This window comes from Brienomyrus brachyistius, chromosome 1 (assembly GCF_023856365.1).
Source record: "Brienomyrus brachyistius isolate T26 chromosome 1, BBRACH_0.4, whole genome shotgun sequence".
In the NCBI taxonomy this organism is placed as follows: domain Eukaryota; kingdom Metazoa; phylum Chordata; class Actinopteri; order Osteoglossiformes; family Mormyridae; genus Brienomyrus; species Brienomyrus brachyistius.
This window is the reverse complement of record NC_064533.1, coordinates 464069-491842: the sequence shown is the minus strand read 5'-3', so window position 1 is coordinate 491842 and position 27774 is coordinate 464069. Positions and strand designations below refer to the sequence as shown.

At 46.0% G+C, this 27774-nt stretch overlaps 2 protein-coding genes across 11 annotated transcripts; one reads left to right on the top strand and one right to left on the bottom strand.

Annotated features, from left to right (window-relative positions):
* Positions 1 to 1177: 1177 nt before the first annotated feature.
* On the bottom strand, positions 1178 to 10084 carry tspan33a (tetraspanin 33a). 6 transcript variants are annotated; one of them, XM_049008412.1, is made up of 9 exons: positions 9984 to 10039; positions 9684 to 9840; positions 7654 to 7711; positions 5595 to 5722; positions 5337 to 5411; positions 4779 to 4874; positions 3475 to 3603; positions 3191 to 3385; positions 1178 to 2783 (listed from the first exon to the last, which is right to left on the bottom strand). In XM_049008412.1, the coding sequence occupies exons 2-9, from the start codon at positions 9768 to 9770 to the stop codon at positions 2697 to 2699; spliced, it is 855 nt and encodes a 284-aa protein (XP_048864369.1). In that variant the 5' UTR covers positions 9771 to 9840; positions 9984 to 10039; the 3' UTR covers positions 1178 to 2696. The 6 variants fall into 6 exon arrangements, with proteins under 6 accessions (XP_048864369.1, XP_048864361.1, XP_048864387.1 ...); XM_049008404.1 differs by having other exon boundaries at positions 9684 to 10084; XM_049008430.1 differs by having other exon boundaries at positions 3202 to 3385; positions 9684 to 10084.
* A 4072-nt stretch (positions 10085 to 14156) lies between these two features.
* On the top strand, positions 14157 to 27623 carry slc26a5 (solute carrier family 26 member 5). Of its 5 annotated transcripts, none has more exons than XM_049009730.1 (19): positions 14157 to 14323; positions 17800 to 18011; positions 18264 to 18403; positions 19018 to 19128; positions 19622 to 19800; positions 20172 to 20336; positions 20427 to 20579; positions 20664 to 20746; positions 20940 to 21087; positions 21412 to 21525; positions 21770 to 21847; positions 22131 to 22226; positions 23506 to 23612; positions 23824 to 23893; positions 24037 to 24129; positions 24618 to 24746; positions 24875 to 25081; positions 25164 to 25218; positions 25440 to 27623. In XM_049009730.1, exons 2-19 carry the CDS (start codon positions 17854 to 17856, stop codon positions 25577 to 25579), a joined length of 2226 nt encoding a protein of 741 aa, XP_048865687.1. In that variant the 5' UTR covers positions 14157 to 14323; positions 17800 to 17853; the 3' UTR covers positions 25580 to 27623. The 5 variants fall into 5 exon arrangements, with proteins under 5 accessions (XP_048865687.1, XP_048865679.1, XP_048865705.1 ...); XM_049009722.1 differs by having other exon boundaries at positions 14158 to 14323; positions 17795 to 18011; XM_049009748.1 differs by having other exon boundaries at positions 14158 to 14394; positions 17795 to 18011.
* The last annotated feature ends 151 nt before the right edge of the window (positions 27624 to 27774 follow it).

The following is a 27774-nucleotide window of genomic DNA, read 5'->3' as shown; positions in this document are numbered from 1 at the left end:
TGGATCTTGATTTTTATCCAGGTCACTCACAAGTCCAGACACTCAGACTCCACTTTCAGTTTTTCAAGAGTCCCAGTCAGGGTCTCCAATGACTCCATGAAGACCACAGCATTGTCAGCAAAGTCAAGATTGGTGGATCTTCCTCACCAACAGATGCCCCACAGCCGATAGACCCCACGACCCAACACCCAATCCATGGATTACAGCATTGAACAGAGTAGGAGCAGGAGCACACCTCTGACAACCCCAGAATCAACTGGGAAGAACACAGAGGTTCTCCCTCCGCTCTGCACAGCACTCACAGTACCAGTGTACAGGTCGGCCATGATGTCCAGCAACTCCGGGGGGGTCCCGCGAAGTCTCAGGATGTCCCACAGGGCAGCTCGATCAACTGAGTTGAGGGCTTTACAAACATTTAAAGAAACTCTGCCGATTTTGCCATTATTGAGAACCTTCAGTGCCAGGATGCCATGATAGTAGACTTCTTAGGCATAAAACCAGACCACTAGCAAGGACCTGACCCCCTAGCAAGGACCTTACCCAGCTCTGAGAGCAGTGTTCATTCACAGTAGCTGCCGCAGTCCAGGTGATCACCCTTCCCTTTCCAGATAGGAACAACAAGGAAAATTTTTCTTAGAGGAAGCAAACCCCATATTTTCAGCATTGCTGAAACCACACAATATAGGGAATGCACAAGAGCCTTAACCATGCATCATTTCCATGTTTATGTATGTCCTGCTCTCGAAACTGTAAATGGTGTGTATTCATGTCATACATAGTAAATGCCTTGATCTCGTCATGTTTGCTGTGGAATGCGTGTGTCAGCATGTAACTCTGAATGCTGGTGTCAACTATTGGGTTCCACGTCTGTGCCGCTGTTCTGTGAACTGTGGCGAGTGTCAGTAAAGTCTGATTTGCCTTTTTTAAAAGGAGCCGTCGTCTCTGTTTTTATTAAAATGGCTACAGTATGTATTATATCTACATATACAAGTATGTTAAAACTAAAATGCTGCAGAACCCAATACAACGTATTTGGGGCCGTAATATTTCCTTTATTTCCGATTCATTGTTACGATCCTCAGTCTCGGGTTGAGGACCGACAGAAAGGTAAAGGGAAAGGAGAGGGGAAAACGAGACAACCAGGGGATGGTAAAAGGGAACACGCGAAACAAAGGGATCTTTTTTGTATTTTTTAAATATTTATTCACAAACAGTAGGGTAACAGACTTCGGGAGTGAAACGGGAAAACAATAAACAAAACAGCACTAACTAACACGTCCCAAACTAATCTAATTCTAAATCAAATGAAAACAGGAAAACAAAATGACAAAACTAAATCTGACTCCCTTACCAAAACAACTGTGAACCACACGAACGCATAAACCAAACATCAGTCACTCCCTACGCACCTAACAGACACGGACATACAGGAGACACAAAAACCGAAACACAGTATCCAAAGGGCTGAGGCACAGAGAGTACTCAGGAGGAAAGCGAGAGACCAAAACCAGAAGACAATCAAACCAACGGCACAAAGGTACAGAAGGGGCAAAGCGAAAGTCAAAAACCAGGAAACCAAAAATCTGTGATATACAAACAATCAAAACGCAATCAAACCAACAACAAGCCAACAATGACATTTTCAACCCTAGATCCGGAAGCAGTGTCGAAGATCTGGGCGTGGCCAGGTCCGGGAGGCGGAGTCGAAGGGAGCAACATGCGACGAGCTGGACCTGCAGGGTAACCCCTTCCCTGAACCTTACGATACGTAACAATAGGAATAGATATTCATCTGGGGACATTTTACGACCTGGGCATTGTGACGTCATCTTTAGCTTTTTGAGAAGGGGACACCGGCCCAGGCTGTCCCCTATCTTGTAGATGGATGTACGAATCGTCAGAGCACTGCCATGGGTTCACAGTCCAGACGTAGTAACATCGCTCTCTTCCTCAACATTACTGAACCTCTAAAAAAAAAAAACCGTTGTCCTGCCCCAGGATCCCGAGCTTCGTTATGACCGTTGATGCAGCTGAAGCAGTTGGGATATGGATGGATAGATGGATGGACCTATAATAGATCCAGGACACATCACTGTATTGGACTTTCAGAACAGTGGTAGAACCCTGTATTTTGGAAGTTTGTGGTGAAATGTAAGTTTCTTTAAGTGGAGCCGGTACATGTTATAGAAGGACAAACCAGTTTTTGTGGGCCAGTGTCTCTGAATTTTTGTTCAATTGTATGTACTGGTGTGATACTGATTACCTTTTTTTTTACTATAAAAGCATTGTTATAAATTCTTAAATGATCTGAAACTTTAATTTGTAAAACAAATGACTAGCTGGAATTGTCAGAAATGCTCAAGAACAACCAAAGCCAAGTGTCTTTTTTCGAAGTAACTGCTTAATTCACCCCCCCCCCCCCCAAAATAAAAAAATAAAAAAAAAAGCTTTTGGAGGCAGAACAGCTAACCACACATCAACATCAGACAGCTTGGTGACACAATATTAGAATCACTCTTGAATCTAGAAACACTGTACAGTGCTTTGGCATTTCAGGGCACAGAGCCCAATATAAATGCTTTTAGTATTAAAGGAAATATTATGGCCCCAGGTGTTTGGGCACATTGATACAAAGTGTTTGGCAGACAGAGAGATGGGCGGCTGAGGGTCGTAGTCATGGCGATACCCCACATCGCTCACTGATGGCGGGAATGATTCTCCTGTAGCTCAATTTGGTCCTTGATCTGGTTGATTAGTGTCTGGGACAGAAGCATCCCCACCAGCTGGAACAAGTAAAGAAGAAACAGTGTTGGGCATGTGTGCGGCCCGGTGGGTTCGGACGCTGTGCCTTTTATCCGAAGGTTGCCAGCTCAAATCTCAGAGCCGGCAGAGTGATGTCACCATCAGGCCCGTAGCCTCCTATTGTCTGACCCGGCTTTCAATTGTACGTTGCTTTGGATAAAAGCACAACCTACATAAGAAAACTGTAATATAATTTTGATCTCTCCAAACACAGAATAGCTTACGTTAACCTGGCATGATGAAGTCACATATTTATTAATAGATCCAATCAAGCCAATGTGAGTGTGTTTCCAGATCAAACAGATTACAGGTGTTGGGCAGACATGAGATTAACTGTAAAGGTGCACAGGAGTGACAGGAACGCACCTGGAACACACCTGGAACGCACCTGGAACACACCTGGAACGCACCTGGAACGCACCTGAGGAATAGCCAGGCCCAGCACTACACCACCCAGCAGAAAAAGGTTGCTGTGGATCCAGTCAACAAGCTTGTCGATGCAACCGCTGGTGTTGATGAAAATGCTGACTTCATTCTCTTTCATATCCTGCATCCCGTGGCCACATTTGGTGTTTATGATGCTCTTTAAGAGAGTCAGAAAACACAGTCACCACCAGTGTGTCAGCCTCGTACTGTTTTAAAAACTCAACGGTAAAATGAGAGACACCTCACCTCATTTTTGGACACTAGGCAGCAGGAGTAAGGCACAGAGCATCGCTCTTGGCTGGGGTTGAGCTGGCTGCAGTTGAAGTACATGTTTCTGGTCCAGTCTTTGTGGGAGATCGCTCCACAGCAGCCGAACTGAATGATGCAGACCCAGGTTAGTGGCAGGTCATGGTTCATCTTTTTAATACCCATTAATAATGAGGCGGCCACTCCCGTTTAAAGTCTTTTATTCTGATACTGTTTTGTGCTTGCAAACAGATGATTCAGAATTTGACTGACTGAGTCATACACTCATTGTGACTGGGAGCCCCCTAGTGGCTATGACTGGATTTTATAGAAAGTAGATGGCAGGTCCTGTAATGAATTTGGTGGAAAGCAATAGAATGAGATCTCCTTCATGCCCTAATTTATGCATTTCCTTAGGTATTTGGAATGATCTTCAGTCTTCATTTTCACTGTTGTAGTCAGATTCACAAACTAAATGATGTGCCCTTAACTCAACTGTGCTGTCAGTTGTCCAGCAGTTGTATTCACTGAAAGGTAATTCTACTTCACTGGTGTGCATCTGTAATACAGGGATTGAATATTCTTTGTAAGAATATTTTATAAAATAAAACAATAGCTTATTTAATAAATCATATTTTGAGCTTCAGTGCTTTAAACTTGAACTGTAAACTAAGGCAAGTAAATAGGTAAATTTCAGCGTAGGATCTGTATCTGTACGAAAATGAAAGCTTTGGTCAGGGGTCTGTAAACAGAGAGACACACACACAGAAACACACACACACCTGCACTCATTTCTTCACGGGGACCTCATTTCTATGGGCAAAACCCTAATCCCAACAATGGCTCACTTAAATGTAGAGAACACATGTCATTGTTGTTTGCTGTGGTACGTCAGAATTGACAACTAATCACATTCACTTAATCTGGCCTTGGATTTAAGAAACATTTGCTCTCAAATTGGTGGACTGTCTGGCAGTTGTAACCAGACAGTTAGAAATGTGCCCTTCAGCTCACTTCCCTTTTCTCCTCGCTGTATGAAGAGTTCTAGCTGTGACTGCCACGCACACTAATCATCGGTTCCACCAGCTCTCCCCGCCTGCATAGTGCCTCTCAGCCTGTCCTGACCCACTGCTCATCCCATGCATGCAGCATGGTTAGCAGCGTGGCAGGAAGCAGCACTGGGGAGGCTACTTAACCTCAACGGCCACAGGAAGTCAGCGGCACTGACACAGATCAAATGCACACACCGCCATAAGCTGTCCCTCACCTGCATGAAGCACGGAAGCCACACATTGGCACCTCACCTCTTTCTGCCCAAAATCAATGAGGTTCTGTAAGTCCAGGTCATCCCTGTAGTGAACAATAGCGTCGTTCACCATCTCAGTCACTTTAGCTCGAGCCTGTACAGAAAAGAAATGGTGATCTACCTGATCTACCTAATGATTGGCCGGATGATAAAATACGGAATGTTCCAGTAAGAAATGGTGATCTACCTGATCTATCTAATGGCTGGCTAGAGGATAAAATACAGAATGTTCCAGTAAGACATGTTGATCTACCTGATCTACCTAATAATTGGCTAGATGATAAAATATAGACTGTTCCAATAAGACGTGTTCTATAATAAAGATCTCTCAGGCTGACTTTAATACAGTTGTAAAGCTAGAAAACTATACAGAACAAAGCCAGCCCCTTTGGCTGGTGTCACATTATGTGCATATTGGTGTTATTCCAAAATGTGACAAAATTTTGCTGCAGATAACCCATCACATAACCCTTTTGTCATCATGCATCCAATGAATCACACTTCTGACTGTGCTTATGGGGTTTTGGTGCAAACCTGCCCATCAAGTACAGCTCACCTTATTAGAGAAGATGAAGCCCAGGACCCCAGTGGCCAGCTGCAGCAGGAACACCACAATCAAAGAGATGCAGAACTTTTGGGAAGACAGAGACAAGCAGATGTAATGACCTGATCCATACTCATCGGTTGGAACTTCAACAAGATCAAAGACGTAAAATTTGGATAATATCTACTACAAATTAGCTGGTAAAGAAACTACTGCTTCTGAACTGTATTCCTCAGTGGTACAATAGCAGTGTCCCCTGAGTCAACCTACCGTCTGCAACAGGCAGATGTTTTCACGCAAGGAGCCAACACACCCACAAAAGGTGAGGAAGAACATGAGCACGCCAACAACCAGCAGCAGGATGGCTGGATCCACTGACAGGTAGGCCAATGCTGCCTCTGCAGAGACATAGGGCAGAGAAGCAGGACAGAGACCCAGAGCAGAGACGCAGGACAGAGACCCAGAGCAGAGACGCAGGACAGAGAAGCAGGGCAGAGACGCAGGACAGAGACGCAAGGCAAAGACGCAGGACAGAGACCCAGGGCAGAGATGCAGGGCAGAGACGCAGGACAGAGACCCAGGGCAGAGACGCAGGACAGAGACGCAAGGCAAAGACGCAGGACAGAGACCCAGGGCAGAGATGCAGGGCAGAGATGCAGGACAGAGACCCAGGGCAGAGAAGCAGGGCAGAGACGCAGGACAGAGACCCAGGGCAGAGATGCAGGGCAGAGAAGCAGGACAGAGACCCAGGGCAGAGAAGCAGGGCAGAGACGCAGGACAGAGACGCAGGGCAAAGACGCAGGACAGAGACCCAGAGCAGAGACGCAGGACAGAGACCCAGAGCAGAGACGCAGGACAGAGAAGCAGGGTAGAGACGCAGGACAGAGACGCAAGGCAAAGACGCAGGACAGAGACCCAGGGCAGAGATGCAGGGCAGAGACGCAGGACAGAGACCCAGGGCAGAGACGCAGGACAGAGACGCAAGGCAAAGACGCAGGACAGAGACCCAGGGCAGAGATGCAGGGCAGAGATGCAGGACAGAGACCCAGGGCAGAGAAGCAGGGCAGAGACGCAGGACAGAGACCCAGGGCAGAGATGCAGGGCAGAGAAGCAGGACAGAGACCCAGGGCAGAGAAGCAGGGCAGAGACGCAGGACAGAGACCCAGGGCAGAGACGCAGGACAGAGACGCAAGGCAAAGACGCAGGACAGAGACCCAGGGCAGAGATGCAGGGCAGAGATGCAGGGCAGAGACGCAAGGCAGAGAAGCAGGACAGAGACCCAGGGCAGAGAAGCAGGGCAGAGACCCAGGGCAGAGACGCAGGACAGAGACCCAGGGCAGAGACGCAGGACGGAGACGCAGGGCAGAGATGCAAGGCAGAGCAGCAGGACAGAGACCCAGGGCAGAGACGCAGGGCAGAGATGCAGGGCAGAGAAGCAGGACAGATACACAGGACAGAGACCCAGGGCAGAGACGCAGGACAGAGACACAGGGCAGAGAAGCAGGACAGAGACACAGGGCAGAGATGCAAGGCAGAGACCCAGGGCAGAGACCCAGGGCAGAAACACAGAGCAGAGACACAGGACGGAGACGCAGGGCAGAGACGCAAGGCAGAGCAGCAGGACAGAGACCCAGGGCAGAGATGCAGGGCAGAGAAGCAGGACAGAGACACAGGACAGAGACCCAGGGCAGAGACGCAGGACGGAGACGCAGGGCAGAGACGCAGGACAGAGCAGCAGGACAGAGACCCAGGGCAGAGTCCCAAGGCAGAGAAGCAGGACAGAGACCCAGGGCAGAGACCCAGAGCAGAGACGCAGGACAGAGACACAGGGCAGAGACCCAGGGTAGAGTCCCAAGGCAGAGAAGCAGGACAGAGACACAGGACAGAGACCCAGAGCAGAGACACAGGACAGAGACACAGAGCAGAGACCCAGGGCAGAAACACAGAGCAGAGACGCAGGACAGAGACACAGGGCAGAGAAGCAGGACAGAGAAGCAGGACAGAGACACAGAGCAGAGACCCAGGGCAGAAACACAGAGCAGAGACGCAGGACAGAGACACAGGGCAGAGAAGCAGGACAGAGAAGCAGGGCAGAGACACAGAGCAGAGACCCAGGGCAGAAACACAGAGCAGAGACGCAGGACAGAGACACAGGGCAGAGAAGCAGGACAGAGAAGCAGGGCAGAGACACAGAGCAGAGAAGCAAGGTGGGAGCCATTTGTCACTCCTCATTGTCAGCTATTTTACAATTCTCCTCCTATTTATCTTTTCCACCAGGAAAACAAAAGTATTTACATTGATTCTGCAAAAAAAAAAAAAATGAACCTACCAGCATGTTTCTCGATCCTTGCATACACCCCTACAGACATCAATACCATTGAAATCACCTGTACAAGAAAAACAGCTATAATTTTATCTGATTATATAAGAAGCATAAAGTCAGCCTTCACTCTGCAGTGAAGGGGTAACGGTCCATCCATTGATCAGAACTGCTTATCCAGTGCGGGGTCATGATGAGACTGGAGTTTATCCCAGGAACCACAGGATAGAAGGGAACACCCTGGATGACACGCCAGTCCATCACAAGGCCACACCAGCTTACTTAAACTACCCAAAATCTTTGGACAGTGGAAGGAAACCACAATACCAAAGGAAATTCAGAAGAGCATTGGGAGAACTTCACTCCCCCAGAGCCAGGGTGGGACACACCTTTCCTGGAGCTGTGAGAGCTCGGTGCTGCCCCTAGTGGCTGATGGCACTCAAGTTAATATCATTGTTTGTTCCTTTAATGCAGGGGTCACCAACATGGTGCCCAAGGGGCACCCGGACGCCCCCAAGGACCACATGAGTCGCACACGGACCAGTTCTAAAAATAGCACAACTCACCAGTGAGCAGCGTCTACAATTTAATTTTATCCTATATATATATATATATATTTGAAAATGACAATATAAAAAAAGCATTTAAAACATGTTCATTATACATGAAGTTTAGATAAGTTTAGGAGGGCATTTCAAACTGATAGCCCTTCATATGGCTCAGTACCCATAAAGTAGCTCTCAGGTTCAAAAAGGTTGGTGACCCCTGCTTTAAGGAATGTTCTCCCTGGGAACATGTAGCAGCATGTCACGTGTGTCATTCTGAATGTAGAAAACCAGCACCCTGAAGGTGATTCTACCTGCACACAGGAAAATCAGTTTGGAGTTAATTGATACATACACATGCACACACAAAGACACACAGACACAAAGACACACATGTGCATGCACACATGCACACGCACAGGTTTGTAATTATACCTTTGTGGGGACTCTCCATTCATTTCTACAGGAAACTCTATACCCAACATGACGACCTTAACCCCCACCCAGTCCTAACCTTAACCATAAGCAACCACACAAAATATGAGACTTCTGGCATTTTTTTTATTGAATTCGCAGGTCTATGTGGGGACCCGAAAAATGGTCCCCACAACGTAAAAAAACCCAGCTTTTTATTACATTATTAGGACATTTGGTCCACACAATATAATATAAACCTAATCGAGACACACACACACACACACACACACACACTCATTTCTGCAGCCTTGGCAATTGTATACCAATTTTTCTGTCTGAGTAACTGACTGTCAGTCACAATGTTAGAACTCATTTTCGCTGTCTGTAAGTATAGGTCAGCTTTATACAAAAAGAGAACTTCAAAGATGCCTATGGCAGGAATGCAGGGGAATGACATTCAAGTTTTAGTTGCTCATTCAGAAAATGCCCACACTTGCTTGCATGCCTTCTGGAATAGGCCCCCGTCTTCAGGAGTAGGCCCCCGCCTTTGCATTGTCCAGACAAGCATATCTCCAAGGGAATCATTTACGATCTTAAAAAAATGACATCAGTGAACTGCCTGCTTAGAGCAGACTGTCTGCAAGCAAAAACACGATATAGACTTTCTGAGTCCCATTATTACGAAATAAAAGCCCTCAGGTCACAGAATATCGTGAAAGGAAACACGCAGCAAATGACAGAGGGGCACTCCTACTGTTTAGGTTTAGTACTGCATAAATGGGTAAAAACACAAATCACTTTAATCTCACACTGCTTTTATTGTCATGCACCGTAAACTAAATTGGAAGCTTGTAGTCGGTGTTCTTGGTAAGAAGGAAAAGAATCAATAATAACTTTAGGAACCCTTCATACCAGCGGCTTTCGGCGAAGAAATCAGGTAATTGATGGACGAATTTCCCAAATGAAAACATCCAGTCAATATCCTCAATAGATATTGCACTGTTAGTAAATATGTAATTAAACAAACTTTTATTGACCACAAAAATGATAGAAAAAAACAATGTGACGTTTACTTACCCAGAATATAAAGTTAAAAAAGAAAAGTAAATACTTGATGCACGGGCTAACAAAACTAAAATTTTCGTCATCCTGTCTTCTTCCCATTTCAGTTAAATATCCGAAATACTTATGCAGACGTCTACCTCTTCAACACAAGCGTCTAAGGCAGCAGATGCTTCAAGTTCAAACAAAACGCTTTAGTTTAGACACAGTAAGTCTAGATATTCCAGGCAGTAAATGGACTTTCAAACGAAGGCAGAAGGTAGTTTTAGTCTCTTGTACGTATTTCTTTAAACCTAGTTGTCTGTATTTTCCTACCGTTGCGTGTGCGGCGATGGCAGATATCTAGCCGTATGAGACATCGTGATTAACAAACGCAAAATTAGTCTTCGGGAGGAAAATGGGCGTTTCTTCAGGTAACTCGATATGGATACTTAACTTCACTTCGGTTTATTAGAGTTTACCACAATTTTCGCACGAGTCGATTTTATAATCACAATCTTGCTTTATTGCCACTTACACTGATAATGACTGATAATAAGTTTTAATTATCTATAATGCATACAAAAATAACGAATGAAACGCATGTGCTTTTCACTGGTGATTGAAATATCACGTTTGAAGATTGGAAAATGTTTTCGACTAAAACTAGATTTTTTAATAATCTAATTTTAAACAACTTAGAAAAGGACTCATGGAAATAGCATGTAATTATGGATCAGTCAATGGGAACGTGTATGATTCCGTGCAAATTCGAGCGGGCAGTACTCTTCCCATTTACCTTACAAACTTACAGACCTACGTAGACAATATATACACTTTTTATAGAGTGCTGTAAGGCAACATTGGTTTTAATATTAATATGGGCCAACCCTCCCCCCCCCAACAAACACGGTACTCCACCAGTACTGGAAGGACCGTGTTCATACAATCAATACTCAAATCTAGACCTATGCCCTTGTTGTACAATAGTAATCTAATGATTTTTATCCACTGTGGAGGTAAGTCTGGTAACAGTGTTACCCCAGTCCCAGCCTCTGGGTGCTAAGCGTATTTTCCTGATTCTGCTTGCCTCACAAGAAATTCTCTCAATAAGAAATGAAAAGCTGCAAGTTTTTTGGCAAATGCCGTTATGGGAACGGGGCCCTGCTGTAATAATGGTGATGGCGGGTTTTGGCAATGCCGTAACGGAAATGGGGCCCTGCTGTAATAATGGTGATGGCGGGTTTTGGCAATGCCGTTACGGAAATGGGGCCCTGCTGTAATAATGGTGATGGCGGGTTTTGGCAATGCCGTAAAGGAAATGGGGCCCTGTTGTAATAATGGTGATGGCGGGTTTTGGCAATGCCGTAACGGAAATGGGGCCCTGCTGTAATAATGGTGATGGCGGGTTTTGGCAATGCCGTAAAGGAAATGGGGCCCTGCTGTAATAATGGTGATGGCGGGTTTTGGCAATGCCGTAAAGGAAATGGGGCCCTGCTGTAATAATGGTGATGGCGGGTTTTGGCAATGCCGTAACGGAAATGGGGCCCTGCTGTAATAATGGTGATGGCGGGTTTTGGCAATGCCGTAACGGAAATGGGGCCCTGCTGTAATAATGGTGATGGCGGGTTTTGGCAATGCCGTAACGGAAATGGGGCCCTGCTGTAATAATGGTGATGGCGGGTTTTTGGCAATGCCGTTACGGAAATAGGGCCCTGCTGTAATAATGGTGATGGCGGGTTTTGGCAATGCCGTAAAGGAAATGGGGCCCTGCTGTAATAATGGTGATGGCGGGTTTTGGCAATGCCGTTACGGAAATGGGGCCCTGCTGTAATAATGGTGATGGCGGGTTTTGGCAATGCCGTAACGGAAATGGGGCCCTGCTGTAATAATGGTGATGGCGGGTTTTGGCAATGCCGTAAAGGAAATGGGGCCCTGCTGTAATAATGGTGATGGCGGGTTTTGGCAATGCCGTTACGGAAACGGGGCCCTGCTGTAATAATGGTGATGCCGGGTTTTGGCAATGCCATAACGGAAATGGGGCCCTGCTGTAATAATGGTGATGGCGGGTTTTGGCAATGCCGTAAAGGAAATGGGGCCCTGCTGTAATAATGGTGATGGCGGGTTTTGGCAATGCCGTAACGGAAATGGGGCCCTGCTGTAATAATGGTGATGGCGGGTTTTGGCAATGCCGTAAAGGAAATGGGGCCCTGCTGTAATAATGGTGATGGCGGGTTTTGGCAATGCCGTTACGGAAACGGGGCCCTGCTGTAATAATGGTGATGCCGGGTTTTGGCAATGCCGTAAAGGAAATGGGGCCCTGCTGTAATAATGGTGATGGCGGGTTTTGGCAATGCCGTTACGGAAACGGGGCCCTGCTGTAATAATGGTGATGGCGGGTTTTGGCAATGCCGTAACGGAAACGGGGCCCTGCTGTAATAATGGTGATGGCGGGTTTTGGCAATGCCGTAACGGAAACGGGGCCCTGCTGTAATAATGGTGATGGCGGGTTTTGGCAATGCCGTTACGGAAATAGGGCCCTGCTGTAATAATGGTGATGGCGGGTTTTGGCAATGCCGTAACGGAAACGGGGCCCTGCTGTAATAATGGTGATGGCGGGTTTTGGCAATGCCGTTACGGAAACGGGGCCCTGCTGTAATAATGGTGATGGCGGGTTTTGGCAATGCCGTAACGGAAACGGGGCCCTGCTGTAATAATGGTGATGGCGGGTTTTGGCAATGCCGTAACGGAAACGGGGCCCTGCTGTAATAATGGTGATGGCGGGTTTTGGCAATGCCGTAACGGAAATGGGGCCCTGCTGTAATAATGGTGATGGCGGGTTTTGGCAATGCCGTAAAGGAAATGGGGCCCTGCTGTAATAATGGTGATGGCGGGTTTTGGCAATGCCGTAAAGGAAATGGGGCCCTGCTGTAATAATGGTGATGGCGGATTTTGGCAATGCCGTTACGGAAATGGGGCCCTGCTGTAATAATTATCTTGCTCCGCACAGCTTGGGGGTCACAGCACAAGGTGAAGCAACAAGCAATACCCCTGGAGCTGGGGGTGAAGGACATTGCTCAAGGGCCCATGGGTATGGGACTATCCTGCCAAGGCTGGGGCTCAAGTCTGCAACCTTCTAATCACAGGCAGAGAAACTCAGTCTGCTTGGATACTCATTGCCATACCCCCCCCCCCCTCACCATTACCCCATGGGTCATGTGGCAGCATTGTAAGACCAGCCGGTTGGGGATTCATCTTAATATCTAATCTTTTATGTAGAGTGACTTGCATGCTTTAGATGTTCACATCCAAAATAAACAGCACTTTGCTCAGCCTTCCAGTTCTGAATCCCTAACCACAGCACTTACCTATAGCCGACATTTAAATGCATGGAAATACAAATTTACCAGAAGTATAATTACATTATAATCAGTACAGTGTTTAATCTTATGAGTCAAGTAACTTAATAGCATCATTATTAATGCGGACATAGGAATCCCATCAATCAATTACATGCCACTGCAAGATGCCAAAATGCTTTGTACATCTTAAAGGTGTAGTATTCGCCGTTTTTCTCGTTGTTCAAACTGCACAGGGTTTCCCTCTAGTGTCAGCTTATGGAACCTTCCGGTGTCAGCGTTTTCTTCTGGAAAATCATACCCATGTTTGGTTTTAATTCCCCCTGAAATTGAAATCAGCTTTCATTAACCTAAGTTGAAGGCGTTAGCTCAACACATTCTTGTTAAAACAAACGTACTGTTAAAGAATACGGCTCAGATATAAATTAATTAAAGATCTTTCCAATACAATGTATGAAGAATAAAATGTTTTTGTTCTGTCAATCATTCTCAGGTCCTAAACAAGTTTAAGCCGAATGCAAGTGTATTTAAGCTTCGTTAGATTACTTTGACAATAAAATTATTAGAACATGTTTATTAGACAAATTACACGGTTGCAAGTATCCTCAAACTAACCCTAATTTTGTATTACTGAATAAAGGTCCTCGGCTTTTGGGGTTGATTAAATTGCGCAAATCCAGCTAAGAACGATCAATCAAAAACTCCGCGGAAACGACACAAAATATAACCCTCCTTCTGGGAAACATGAACTGTTCAAAACTGGTATAGTTATGGCATCCTGTCCAGGGTGTAACACCGCGTTGGACAGTCGCCAGTCCCCTCACGACCTGAATAAGAGGTAGGAAGACGACAGATGAATGGAAATCCATTTCACCAGTGCATCATTTGACAACACTTACAAATTACTGCAATCACTAATGACATATTGCCATATCCTATAACCCAAACAGGGTTCCTGCAGGTGACATCACAATTGACGTGAAACTAGGAACCAAATGGCGTAATTAAATTACAAAACGCGCGGTTTATTCATGCTGAGCATAGCGAAGGCGAAAAAACATCACGTGTTCAAGCATGTAATACAATGTTGCGTATCACTGTCTGGAAGTTGTAGTTCTTACCGAGGTCAGAGGAACTGAGGAAATACAAATCCCATGAAGACGTGATGTGCTCGGTGGCGAGCCATAGCCGGTGTGGGAGTACAATGTGGCCGATGCTTTAAGGGCATCACGGTGTTAAACATTAACTGGAGACACGGCTTGGGGTGGCTGGCGGTGACATTTAATTCCTTTCACATCCAGGTATCAGTCTGAAAAGGTAGGAAATGAAGACATGTTTAGCCCATCTTATTACGTGGTCACAGCGAATACTTAGGCTGTTAACTCGCTGTAAGTAAAGCGAATCAGATAAAATACACAGTCATCTGACAATCGCGTTTTGGGTGACAGTATTGCAGGCGCGGTTGTTCATGTATCGTTACAGCTTCAGAATTGAAGAAAATATCTATGGATTTTCATGGTTAATAATATCGTTTGAACGATGAAGTGCTGGAACGGATATTCCTCGGTTTTCTGAAAGATTATTTTAAAATGTATATATTATGGTAACACGGTTGTAGTATATTCTTTAGATGGTTGAACTATTTTACCAGTAAACTTTTCTGCTCTTCTTGTGATATTTTATAACGGTTTTCTGAATATTCAAGTACGGAAAGACAATTTAGCTATACTGTGTCTCTTCCTTGTACCAGTTTTGTTTTGCATGGAAACGAAGAACTTTTATCACAGCCAGTTATACTAGTTCCGATTAAGTTTTTCAGCGCATCGCTACTATATGAAGTCATATGCTTGCTCATATCCTTAGTTTGTGCAACATCTGACAACCTGGGTGTTAATAGTTTTCATGTCACGCGTTTGACAGGAAATATGCACCGTGCTTGTGACGGTGTTTTGCTGCACTGGTAGATCCTTCCCTTACGCTGCATGTACCCGAGGAAAAGATAAACGAGAGGTTTGCCATGCGCTTTACACAATGCTTAGTCAAATCAGGCCAGTCCTAAAGGTCGGTACCCTAGTACTTGGCAAATGTTCGCCTGATCCCCAATCTAAATGCCGAGCTCATAAATTCACTTATTGTCCCGTTAACCAGACACTTTCTTGAAGGCATTATCCATTATTTTCCGTATGTGTTACCGCGGGGGTCCTCCGTTCCCAAGGGGCTGCTAAATAACAGTTACTTTGCAGGTATAAAGACCCACTTCTCGGGAAAGCAACCAGTTAAGCAGACGTGCGAGGAAGGCATATTAAGAAGACTGCGCGACTACTGTCGATTACGCAAAATAGTTTTTGTTCCTCCCAAGATTTTGCGGGAGGCTCTTCCCAGCCTGGCCGCCCTGTGAAGCCCGTGCCGGGGCTTCGGATCGCGGCTCCGATCAGCGCAGGTCCGTAGGTGAGCAGACGGCGGCCAGCATCCGCAAGCGTGACGGATACCACCAGCTCGGTTTAATAACCGATTTTCTACTAATAGCCAGACGATTATGTCGTCTTGTTGGTCTTTGCAATGACATAAAGCGATGTAGGTCCTTTTGTACTCTCCTAAAGTTAATCTCCAAAAGATGTCGAGACTTTTCCAAGGATTTCAGGATATTTATCTGTATCAGATGTATTTGAGTATTTATAGACCAGTGAAACACCAATATGGAAATTCGGATTGGTACCGATAACCGTTATATTTTTGTCTAATATCGCCGATACCGATAACCAGCTAATCTCTGCGCCGTTTGACGAAAGGGGGGAGGCAATGCCGGATGAAATTTAAGGGAATTGCCGTACATGTTTTTATTTATTGGGAAGAGAATGATCAATCTGCTGGTCAGATTTAATAATGAACTGAAAACATATTGTGTGCCAGCATTTAAAAACCTCGTCCAGGTTACCACCCGGCTTGTATTTTACGTGATCATCTCCTGATGAAAATAAAATGCCGTGTCCAAATTTTAGCTAATACTGGTTGCGGTTTGTTCAGTATTTTCGGAACACAGTATTTATTGTGTGGCATCAGTTATTTCTAATAATTAAAAGTGGAAACTGTGCTTCAAAGTGGGGAATAAGCCGAAATGGCTCATTGGCGATATAAATGCTCGCCACCCGGGTCTGCATCGGGCGTTTGCAGAAGTGTTGTTTAATTTACAAGAATAAAATATATTTTTCATTTTTTTTACCCCTTACGTTTTCTTGTTCTGTTCGTATCTGAAAAAAAAAGTTAATCATGAATTTTACTAGTTCCTGAAATATTTGTACAACGTAAACCAGTCCGCCAATGGCCATCAACCCCTATGTTAGCCGATATCATTTGTCAAGTTTGATTAATGAAGTCCGTTGGTTTAGTGTATGTGAGCTTGGACACAGACAGATTCAGGGGGGCCAGCACTTTATAGGGGCCGTTGAATTCCTAAAAGTATGCGTAAAACTGAACAGGAGGACCCAATATGGCATTTTGTAAAGGGATCCAGAATCACTAGGTACACCTCATGTCTGTGAGTAGTGCATTTCCAGCACCAGGGGGTGACAGCACTCATGCACAGCCCTCTGTTTGCGTTCTGTCTGTAGCCTGAGCCGTCAGTGCCGTGTAGAACTGGCCCTATGTAAATATTCAGCCGAGGAATTGGTTAGTAGTGAATTGTTTTATTGAACAGGGCGGCATGGTGGTGCAGTGGTTAGCACTGTTGCCTCACACCAATGGGACCCGGGTTCGAGTCTCCGCCTGGGTTACATGTGTGTGGAGTTTGCATGTTCTCCCCATGTCGTCGTGGGGTTTCCTCTGGATGCTCCGGTTTCCCCCCACAGTCCAAAAATATGCTGAGGCTAATTGGAGTTGCTAAATTGCCTGTAGGAGTGCATGTGTGAGTGAATGGCGTGTGAGTGAATGGCGTGTGAGTGTGCCCTGCGATGGGCTGGTCCCCTTTCCTGGGTTGAGCCCATAGCTTCTGGCATAGGCTCTGGACCCCCCGTAACCCAGAAGGAGAAGCAGTTTGGAAAATGGCTGGATGGATGTTTCAGGGGCGCCGCTAGCAATTTTGGGCCCTATGACAAAATATGAGGTTAGGCCCCCCTACCACACCCATTCAGATCTCTGGGGGCCCCTAAAGGGCGTGGGCCCTTAGAATTGTCCCAACTTTCCCCCCCTTAGCGGCGCCCCTGGGATGTTTTATTGAACAGCAGATATACCACCTGCTGTTCATGCCAGGTAATTCACCTGAAGTTAAGCAGGTTTGGGCCTGGCTGGTGCTTGGATGAGGCACCAACTAGGGAAGCTGGGCTGCTGCTGGAAGAGGTGCTGGTATGGCTGTCGGAGGAGCCTTTGTGGATTGCAGTGCAGTGATATGGACACTATAGTGTAAACATGTCATTTGGATGAGGCGTAAAACTGAGGTCATAAAAGATCTTTGGACATCTTTTGAAAGAGTAGGGGTGGAACAATCATGTCCTGTCTGAAAACTGCCCACTATGGCCCTATCAAATCTTGCATACTAATCATCCCCTACATTTACTAGTTAAATTATCTCCTGGCCTTTCACCACCGTAGCTACTGTGTGGTGAGGGTACTGGTGCAGAGTGACTGCTACATCATCCAGGGTGTTGCAGAGCGATGCTGGGTGAATTGGCTCCCCATTGCTTCTGCAAAGCAAGCTTTGGATAAAGCACTATATAATGTAATGTTCATTTATTCATTTGCATAGACATTAACTCAGATGTGAGTGGTTTATAACCAACGTTTCCATATACGCAGAACAGGAGTGGCACGGATCCAGACAGATCGTGATTCTGCCCGTCCCTGACCTTGCGGTCATGGCCATGGAGCTTTCAGCTGCCAAGGACACTGGCGCCGCCCTGGTGTACAGAGTGGAACGCCCCGTGTACAGCGAGGGCCACTTGGAGATGGAGCTGTTGCACAGGAAGACGAGGAGGCAGGAGTCCTTCAAGGAAAAGCTTGCTGGGCATCTCCGGTGGGTCCCCTCTCTCTGGACGTCCAGCAGATGATCTCTGCTTGTGATCTCCATGGATCTTTATAGTGAACGAGCTGTGCCGTATTGTGATCTGATTTATGCTGCCTGCTGTCATTTGCTTATTAAGGTCACACATCACCCTGGTAATCGAGTTGCATGGCCAGCGACTTCATGGCGTGTCCAGGTTCTGCAGTTTGAAGGGCATTCTCTCCAGGAGGCCTCTCCGCTAATTCCCCTGTCTTGGTTTCCTAGCTGTTCCTCAGAGAAGGCCAAAATGACCCTGCACAGCTTACTGCCCATCCTATCCTGGCTGCCCTCGTACCCTGTCAGAGAGTACCTATTTGGGGACCTTGTCTCTGGCCTGAGCACAGGCGTCATGCAGCTGCCCCAAGGTCAGTCTGTGTCAAATTCAGTCAGTCAGAGTATGGTCAGTCTCTTTCAGCCAATGAGAAGCAATGCTAGGTAATCCACCTCTCATGCTGTTTGCACTGTGTGTATATGCAAATAATTTCAAAGCTCTCAAAAAAGCTTTGTTCCGCAAAGCACTTTGCGTTTCACCTTGACTGACCTGTTTGCTTTTTGAAGTTCAGTTGCTCACAAAAGAGGCCATGCGAATGATTCTTGGCTGAATGTCTCTGCTCGCTTGTCGCTGTTGTCATTGGCAAACATGACATAATGGAAAACCAGAGATCTCCACTCAGTTGGTCAGCAGCTTGTTGAGATTGTGGCCTGAAATTGCTGAGCAAATTTCTTTAATGGAATGACTTTAGCAAAATAGTGTCACCATTGTTTTTCGATCACCTTGAGCAGGTGATTATGTTTGCTTCTCCCTCTGTGCTGGTGTTGCCCTGCCCTGATGGGCACTGGGCACTTTCTGCTGTTTTGTGTTCTCTAAGCTGCCCTCCCCACACGTAAAAATGGCCCTCATTCCTGGCGTGCTCTGGATCGAGTCGGCGTGAGGTTCGGCTAAGGGTGTTTCTCAGAGTGACCTTGGTTGACCCCTCAGGTCTGGCCTATGCAATGCTAGCTGCTGTGCCTCCGGTCTACGGCCTGTACTCCTCCTTCTACCCTGTCCTGCTCTACACCTTCTTTGGCACGTCCAGGCACATATCAATGGGTAAGCCTCCGTCGGTTCATACTCACTAATACCATGGGTCTCCATGAATCTCCATCAACCCAACTACACACTCACTGTTGTAACTCCATCATCATTGTTGTATTGCTGTGGAATTTTGACAGTGGGATTTGATTGTGAAGGCACGTGTTTTCAGCAGTGTGCCTGTTTCTGAGTGTGTCCTGCTGCTGGTGGCGTAGGTACCTTTGCGGTAATCAGCCTGGTGATCAGCAGTGTGCCTGTTTCTGAGTGTGTCCTGCTGCTGGTGGCGTAGGTACCTTTGCGGTGATCAGCCTGATGATCAGCAGTGTGCCTGTTTCTGAGTGTGTCCTGCTGCTGGTGGCGTAGGTACCTTTGCGGTGATCAGCCTGATGATCAGCAGTGTGCCTGTTTCTGAGTGTGTCCTGCTGCTGGTGGCGTAGGTACCTTTGCGGTGATCAGCCTGATGATCGGCAGTGTGCCTGTTTCTGAGTGTGTCCTGCTGCTGGTGGCGTAGGTACCTTTGCGGTGATCAGCCTGATGATCGGCAGTGTCGCCATGCGAGAGGCCCCTGAAGACAGGTTCCATATTCAGGCTCCAAACAGCACCAACGCCACTGTGGTCGATACGGAAGCCCGTGATGCCCACAGGGTCCAGATAGCAGTGGCGCTAACCTGCCTCGTGGGCATTATTCAGGTGGGCTTTCAATACCCCTTATGCATTTACCAACTAGGGAGTTTTCTTAAACTATACCTCCCACAATTCCTTGCTACCAACCTGATCAGACCCTTTTATTGGCAAACTGGTTGATTTCTGCCCTACAAAGGCAACACACATTAACTGCACTGACACTGAAACTGAGAAAAGGGGTTTTGGTGTTTTTTGACTCCACACATGTATAGTAGGTGGAAAAATGAAACTGAGCACAGTTGAACTAAGATGTTTTGTTATGGGATAAAAAAGAGCCTAAGAAAACCGATTTTGCTTAAAACTCAGGATAAACATCGTTTCGCTGTTGTATGGCAGTATAACTGAAACAAGTTCTGGTTAATTTCTGGCTCCCTTAGCTGTTCCTGGGCCTCTTGCGCTTCGGATTTGTGGCCATCTACCTCGCCGAGCCTCTGGTGCGCGGCTTCACCACGGCCGCCGCCGTCCACGTCTTTGTATCGCAGCTGAAGTACCTTCTGGGAATCCAGACAGTGCGCTTCAGTGGGGCCCTCTCAGTGATCTACGTGAGTGACTGCCCCCTGACCGCCGACCGTGCCCCCCTCCCCCGGAAAGGTGGGAGCTCCTCTGTCTGACTGCCCTCCTCTCCAAAACAGAGCTTTATTGAGGTGATGAAGAACATCACCAGCACCAACCTCACCACAATCACCGTGGGGCTGACATGCATCGTGTTCCTGTATGCCATCAAAGACATGAACGACCGCTTCAAAAAGAAGCTTCCGGTGCCCATTCCGGGGGAAATCATAGTGGTAATGTCACATCTCTCTGCCTACTATAAGGTCGCATCGGCACGTCTGCCGTAGTACCATCAAATGCGGCTTTTCCTGTTGCAGGTCATCGTCTCCACTGGGATCTCCTACGGAATCCAGCTCTCCTCCAACTACAGCGTGGATGTTGTTGGAAACATCCCTGTCGGGTAACAATGAAACTATAAGATGAAAGATGAAATTGAAGCACAATACTGCTGCTGAATATAGTCTCTGTTTCTTGCTCACAAATATAATATCAATGAAGCAAAATGAATTAAGGCAATATTTAGTGTATATATCCAACAAAGTTTCAAAACTTATAACTAGTGATATAACAACACCTATCAAATTCCTTCCCAGGCTTCTTCCTCCAGCACTGCCAGATTTCTCTATTTTTCCCAACCTGGTGACTGACGCCATCGCTGTTGCGGTTGTGGGATTCTCCATGGCTATTTCCCTGGCTAAGATTTTTGCACTTAAACACGGCTACAGCGTAGACGGAAACCAGGTACTGTTGCCATTTCTGCCAGCCTAATTCTGAGTGTGTGGTTAGATCCAGGACGGCCCTGTGCTGTTCTGTGTACATGATGCTCTTGTGCTGATTTGTTGCCTTGAGACATCTTGCACTGTGTTTTCTGTACATTTGTAAATTCTATTGTATTCTTTATATTGTACAGTCAGGTCTGTCTCCTGTGTGCCTGTAATATTGCCTTCCACAAACAATTCTGGTGTGTTTGTACATGCTGCCAGTAAAGTATTCTGAGGTGTATTTGGACGTCAGGAGAGTAGCCAGGTTGATGTTGCTGAGAGCTGACCCTTCCCCATCTTTCAGGAACTAATAGCACTGGGCCTGTGTAACCTCAGCGGCTCCTTTTTCCACACCTTTACCATCACCTGCTCCATGTCCCGCAGCTTGGTGCAGGAGAGCACGGGGGGCAGGACGCAGGTAACCGGGCCGCTGCGCTCTGTAAACATGCCAACGCGGGACAGGGCGGAGAGGAACATCCTGTGATGTACTCTGATATCGCTCGTTTTGTTTGAGTATGCCTGACATCGGATCTGTATATTGGTGCTGTAAAGGCATATAAAGATAAGCGGAATGAGATGATTAACATTGAATGTAGAGTTTGTTGGCAGTAGATCCTGAAGGAGGGCAGTGTCGGCTAGCTTTCTGTGTCTGTGTCAAACAGATTGCAGGACTGCTGTCCTCACTGGTCGTCCTCCTGGTGGTGGTGGCCATCGGCTTCATGTTTGAGCCACTGCCTCAGGTGAGTCGCAGTCTAACGGTCACTTCCAGTGTTAACGGGAAGTTGCCCCCCCTTTCATTTTTAGGGCCATTATTAGTCTGCAAAATCAAACCCTCCATGTATGTTTGTTCTGCATCTGCATGGAACTATAACAGAAGAACGTTTTATTTGTTATGTTGAGTAGTTAAATATTTTAGTGCTCTGCCTAACAGTGGTTATGTGTAATGTGTCCTTTAGCTGGATACTTTTCCTTGTTGACTTTGAACCTTAACTCTGAGTTCTCTGCCCTGGGGTTCCCCCATAGACCGTGCTGGCTGCTATTATCATGGTGAATCTTCTGGGCATGTTTAAGCAGTTCCAGGACATCCCTGCGCTGTGGAGGACCAGCCGCATCGAGCTGGTGGGTTTCACCTCCCATAAAGCCGCTTCTGTTCCCGCCATGTGCTGTAACCCTGTGTTTCATGGTCACGTCCCCTAAGGCCTCTGTGATATGCTGGTATCCATATCCAAGTCCATTACTGATATCAAATAAGGATGTAAACACTTCCGTGTGGAAAAAATAGCCCCTCCTACCCCTCTTATAAATAACCATGGAAATGCAGAATAGGTCTGCCTTTATCAAATTAGTTTAGAACAAAAACAGTGGGCGTCTACAGAGTCCTGGAAAACATGATCCCACTGGAGACCTCCATGTCGTCCTGTGCACACATGACTCTAATGAAGCTGATAAAAAAGCTCAGAGATGCTCGGAATATGATCTGATTGGCTGTACATACATTAAATGGCCCTGATTGGCTATACACATGCCGTGTTCAGATTTAAAGGTGCCACAGAAAGGAAATATGACTTTACTTTTGCACAGCTGAATGAGGAGAGTTTTGTACATGGAACTGACATTCTGTCAGTCTCAAACACTGATGTTCCCTCTTTCAAATATAAATCTCACATTTGAAAAAGAAGGTGGTAAAAGAGGCTGATTCAAAAATTCTGTGCTGTTACAGAACAGTCTTAACTACCCCCTCAAATTTAACATCTACCAGCCCACTTTCTTGTTCAATGGACCTGCGTACCATTACATATATTTTCATTCTCGGGGGGCCTGCGTGCACAATTTAAATGATATAAAATAAATAATATAAATAAATATAAATAAGATATAAAAATGAATAATGATAATAAACAAATTTTGCTCATGCTAACCTGCCTAAGTGGAAGTGGGAGACAGTCAGTTACATGTGGCAAAGCTGTAAGAGCACAATAATGATAATGATAAAAAGGACCATAGGAAATACATAAAGTAACATAGTTGTTTATCATCATTATTGGGTATTATGTACTTTAGGTAATTGTATGTGTTATACAAGATAAGCAGCGTAGTAGGTTTGTTTACATCAGCATCACAAACACTTGAGTAATGTGTTGCACTACAATGTCTTTTCTAGGCGAAAGAAATCTTTCAGCTGTTATAATATTATAGGGGCACATTCATAAACACCAGAGGCCAATTTAAAAGACTGAAAAAAATGCATTCTGTGGCACTTTGGTCCACATTCGGTTGTTTTTTTCAATTACCTACTGCATGGTGGTGTTCTCGCAACACTGATTTATTTTTTTTTCTCCTGATGCCTGGGACCCTGCTTCTGTGGTAGTGCTAGTAAGACAGTCTGTGACTTTCCTAGGCAATCTGGATGGTGGCCTTTGTAGCGTCAGTTCTGTTGGGGCTTGATTACGGACTGCTGGTGGCCATTGGGTTTGCCATCCTCAGTGTCATCTACAGAACACAAAGGTATGTGGCTCACTGGGATCCGTGAAGAGCACTGAATGCATAAATTCAACAACTAAATGCGAACAAGGAAGATAATCATTCGTACATCTGATCATTCATGACGTTTTCCGGACCTGCAGGAGAGGGAAGGCTGCTGTTACTGAGTGGCAGCGGCCTGTAGCTCTGACTTAGTGTCATTAGTAACCAGGCCTCAATGTGTGTTTTTTCCCAGCCCAAAGAAAACGATACTTGGCGAGATCCCAGACACCGGCATATACTGTGACGTGGAGGAGTATGAGGAGGTAAAGACTTTCCAGTTGTTTTGATCATTATGCTGCATGCTTGGCGTCCTACACATAATACACACAGAAAACCCAAGGACTGAAATGTCAGTTCTGACTGTCTATGGTCTCCTTATCTCCAAGAATATCTCTTTCTGTTCCAGGCTACTGAACGTGTTGGGATTAAGATATTCCAATCCAACACCTCTATCTATTTTGCAAACAGTGATCTCTATGTCGGCGCCCTCAAGGAGAAGGTAGGATGAATAATCAATCCATTCTCCAACCGCTTTTCCTCGTCAAGGGTGTGGGGGTCTGGAGGCTGTTCCAGGCAGCATAGGCCCCAAGCCGGGGCACACCCAGGAAGGGATGCCAGTCCATCACAAGGCACACACACAGATAATCACACACTATTTAGGGATGTCACTTAGCCTAATTGGCATTCTCTTAGTGACGGACCATACAGTGAGACATTAGCAACTTTTTTTAGACAGAAAACTTTTGCAGTGGATTTATGTATAGAGTGTAAAAAGGAGGGAGCAGGTCACTTGGTGGTTAAGGGGTCAGAAATGCCCCCTGGATGTTATTAGTTGGCGCACTAAGAGTGGTCTTCAAACATAAAAGTGCAGTTAACTTGTGAGACGTATCCACCCATGCAGAGTTACATTGTGTAGGTTAGCCGCACAATGTACCGTATGTTTACTGTATACTATATACGTTTATGTGGCCGCCATGTTCCTGGCAGACGGGGGTTGATCCAACTGTGCTGCAGGCGACATATAAATCCTGCCGTCAGAATTCGAAGAAGCAGCGGAAAGAGAAGGATGCACAGGACCATACAGGCCCCCCGATAAGGGACTCTGTGGTTAAGCTGGTGAGCACCCAGCATCTGAGTGATCAATCTATTCTGTATGCATGTACCATATCAAAGGGGCAGGTCTTGCTATGCAGCCCACCTGTGACTGGTGGGCTGCACCTTCAGAGCTGTCTTTTCACCAATAGAACATAGAGACGGGCATCACTCAAGAGGTGCTGGACATGGACGGGCCAGAGCCGCAAGAGAACGGGCAGCTGGTGGAGGGCGCCGTCGAGTCGGACTGGGAAGAGAGCAGCAGCTTCCTAGAGGCACTGGGCCCAGTGCGTGCCATCATCCTGGACTTCACGCCTGTCAGCTTCGTCGACTCAGTTGGAGCTAAGGCCATCAAGGCTGTAAGCGTCACTGTAGTGTCCATGGCATGTGCTCGTCACTAAAGCGTTTTCGTAACTGTAACGATGTATCCTTTTTCTGCAGGTGATGAAGGAATATGCAGAGGTCGGTGTTGGGGTGTTTATCGCTGGCTGCAGTGGTAAGTGGTCCATGTGTGTGCGACTGCACTAGTGAAAAATTAAGGTTCTAATTGTCATTTTTGTAATTGTTCAACCCCTCAGTGCACGGTCCCAGTGTGCGATCATATCAGTTTTCGGGCCCCGTGCTGATACCCGGCTGATACCCGGCTGATACTCGGCTGATATCCTGCTGATACCCAGCTGATACCCTGGCTTGACTGGCTGTGCACTTTGTCCACAGGCCCCCTACTGGCTGACCTTCGCGCCCTCAAGTTTTTCGACGGCGCTGTGACCCCAGAGCTGCTGTTCCCATCGGTCCACGACGCTGTATTGCACTGCCAACACCAGATGGCCCCCCAACAGCACCATGTTATCGAGTGACTCCCGTGCCCATTGGGGGCACAGAGGGACGGGGGGGAGGGGCGCATTTGTGTCACAGTGCACTGATTAAATAGGAAAAATAGGGCAAAATGCTGAGGATGGACGTGACCTGGCTCCTCCTGTTAGGCACGGCTTAGCTTCTGTTAGCTGCCATTCCACTGGTGAGCCTGGAAAGGGGTATTTAAAGCTACTGCCTCCTCTGAAGGGGATGCATGTACAGGGGCGTTGGATGTGTGTCACAGGGGGAGCTTGTAAAAGCTTAAACTTTTAAACGATATATTTTTTCAAATGAGATTTATAACGACCGTCATTCCAAAAGGATTAATGTCAGACACAGTGTGGTTAACTGAGAAGTGTGCGGAATGACACTCGGCGTCCGCCTTGTACTTACGCAAGTTTTATGCCTCCCGGTGGTGAGTGAGTTTGTCCAGCTACAGCTGCACACATAAGAGTGAACCGTTCGGTCCCATTATGCTGAAATGTTGTATTGTACTTGTATTCAACATATTGCACTAGTCTGAGTTTAATGTGAAACCTGAGAATTACAAACAGTGCAGCTGCCATCCAGTAAGAGGCTCTAATAGGCAGGTTAAAGCTGGCCTGCTGCAGAGTAGGACTTGGGACCTTCTGCTACTGGGGTTATTTTTCAACGCTGAGTGCTGCAGTGTCAGTGACACCAGTCATTGCTGAGTAATGATTTGGTTCTCCTACTCTCATTTCTGTCACTTCCCTCTTTGTTTACATAGCGCAGGTCCTCAGTACATGATTTCTAAAGCTTCCCAACCTTCTGATATCCGAGGACCAGTTTGTCGTACAAATTTTTCACAGACCTGGGAGGTGCCGGCAGTGAAATTTCCTGAGGCTTTCCTGATTATGCCATTAGAAAATGGGAGGAAGAATGCAACTTGTACAGAAATATGGGATAAATTGCATATATTCAGGGATTATTCCACAACACAGCACAGGATCCAGTTTGAGGGTTGGGATCTTCTACTTTTTACACAGATGAAATGATTGTATTAGCCTGGGCATCTTGAACACCTTTTAAGTTAAATGGGAGATTATGTCTGTGTTTGGATTGTGTTCAGCTGACTTTATGTTCCTCGTGAACTTGTTCCACATTCAGTGTTACCGTCTTCTGTGGCTCACTGCAGTTTCTTCTGGATGACAAGGAACCAAGGCCACTCTGTCCTGCTGAACTTATTACTCAGTGTGACAGCAAAGCAGGTGGAGGCTATGATTTTGGAATCAACAATGATTTTAAATATTTGACCATTGTTATAAAAGAATGATTTTGCATTTAAAACTGTATTTAATCTATACTGAGGATATATATATATATATATATATTTTGTGTATGTGTGACTGCTGTATGATATCAACAAGCCATCAGGTGAAGATAATCCTTCATGCAGTTCCTGTTATGAGTCTGTTACCTGTCGAGATTCCTGGGCCTTGCCTACTCTGGACATTTTACTCAAGCCTTCAAGAGTTTGACTGTAGCCAGAGTCCGTGTCCATTTCACTCTGAATATGTGTCATTATTGTTATATATGGGAAGACCCTCTAAAAATTCTTAAAAAATGGCCAAAATCACCACATTCGCTATTTGGAAGTTTGTTTTGGTGATGTTGTGAAATTTCAGATGATTATGCCAAATATTTTTGTATAACCAAATGCATTAAAGTATATTTTAGAAAACAAAGGCACCTTTTAAACACCATTAAAAAAATTTAAATCACATCAGCTTTGAATCAGCAGAGATACTGGCATTACTCCCCATCACAGGTAAGGGATGTTAAACGGTTAAGCGGCTTTATTCTCAGTCTGGCTTCCTATGGTAGAGGGTAGCATTTGTGATGTATCCCCACTGCAAGTATCGTCGTCACCAGTAGCAGGCAGTATATATGGTATATATGGTACATATGGTATATATGGCTGTGAGCATTTAGCGTTTCACACACACTGTACTGTGACAGCTGTACATCTGCGTATCATGTGTTTGCACACAATTCCTGCCACTAATAAAATCTCAAATTGCACAATGCTTTTTATTTCTCATACTCTGATGTCACTTCCAGCACAAGAGTTAATGTGCAAACTGGAATTACATTTATTGAACCAGTTTAACCCTGTGTTGCAGATATAGTCAGGCTCTAATATGACGTACTAGGCCAAAAAGAAAAACATTGATTT

Excerpts from the sequence above, each read along its gene's own strand:
- tspan33a (XM_049008404.1), bottom strand. The coding sequence starts at position 9,770 with ATGGGAAGAAGACAGGATGACGAAAATTTTAGTTTTGTTAGCCCGTGC. Across the intron at positions 3,386-3,474 it reads GCCTAGTGTCCAAAAATGAG|AGCATCATAAACACCAAATG; the intron begins GTGAGGTGTCTC and ends ACTCTCTTAAAG. Across the intron at positions 2,784-3,190 it reads GCGTTCCAGGTGTGTTCCAG|CTGGTGGGGATGCTTCTGTC; the intron begins GTGCGTTCCAGG and ends TACTTGTTCCAG.
- slc26a5 (XM_049009730.1), top strand. The coding sequence starts at position 17,854 with ATGGCCATGGAGCTTTCAGCTGCCAAGGACACTGGCGCCGCCCTGGTG. Across the intron at positions 19,801-20,171 it reads GCCTCGTGGGCATTATTCAG|CTGTTCCTGGGCCTCTTGCG; the intron begins GTGGGCTTTCAA and ends TGGCTCCCTTAG. Across the intron at positions 24,747-24,874 it reads GGGACTCTGTGGTTAAGCTG|AACATAGAGACGGGCATCAC; the intron begins GTGAGCACCCAG and ends TTTCACCAATAG.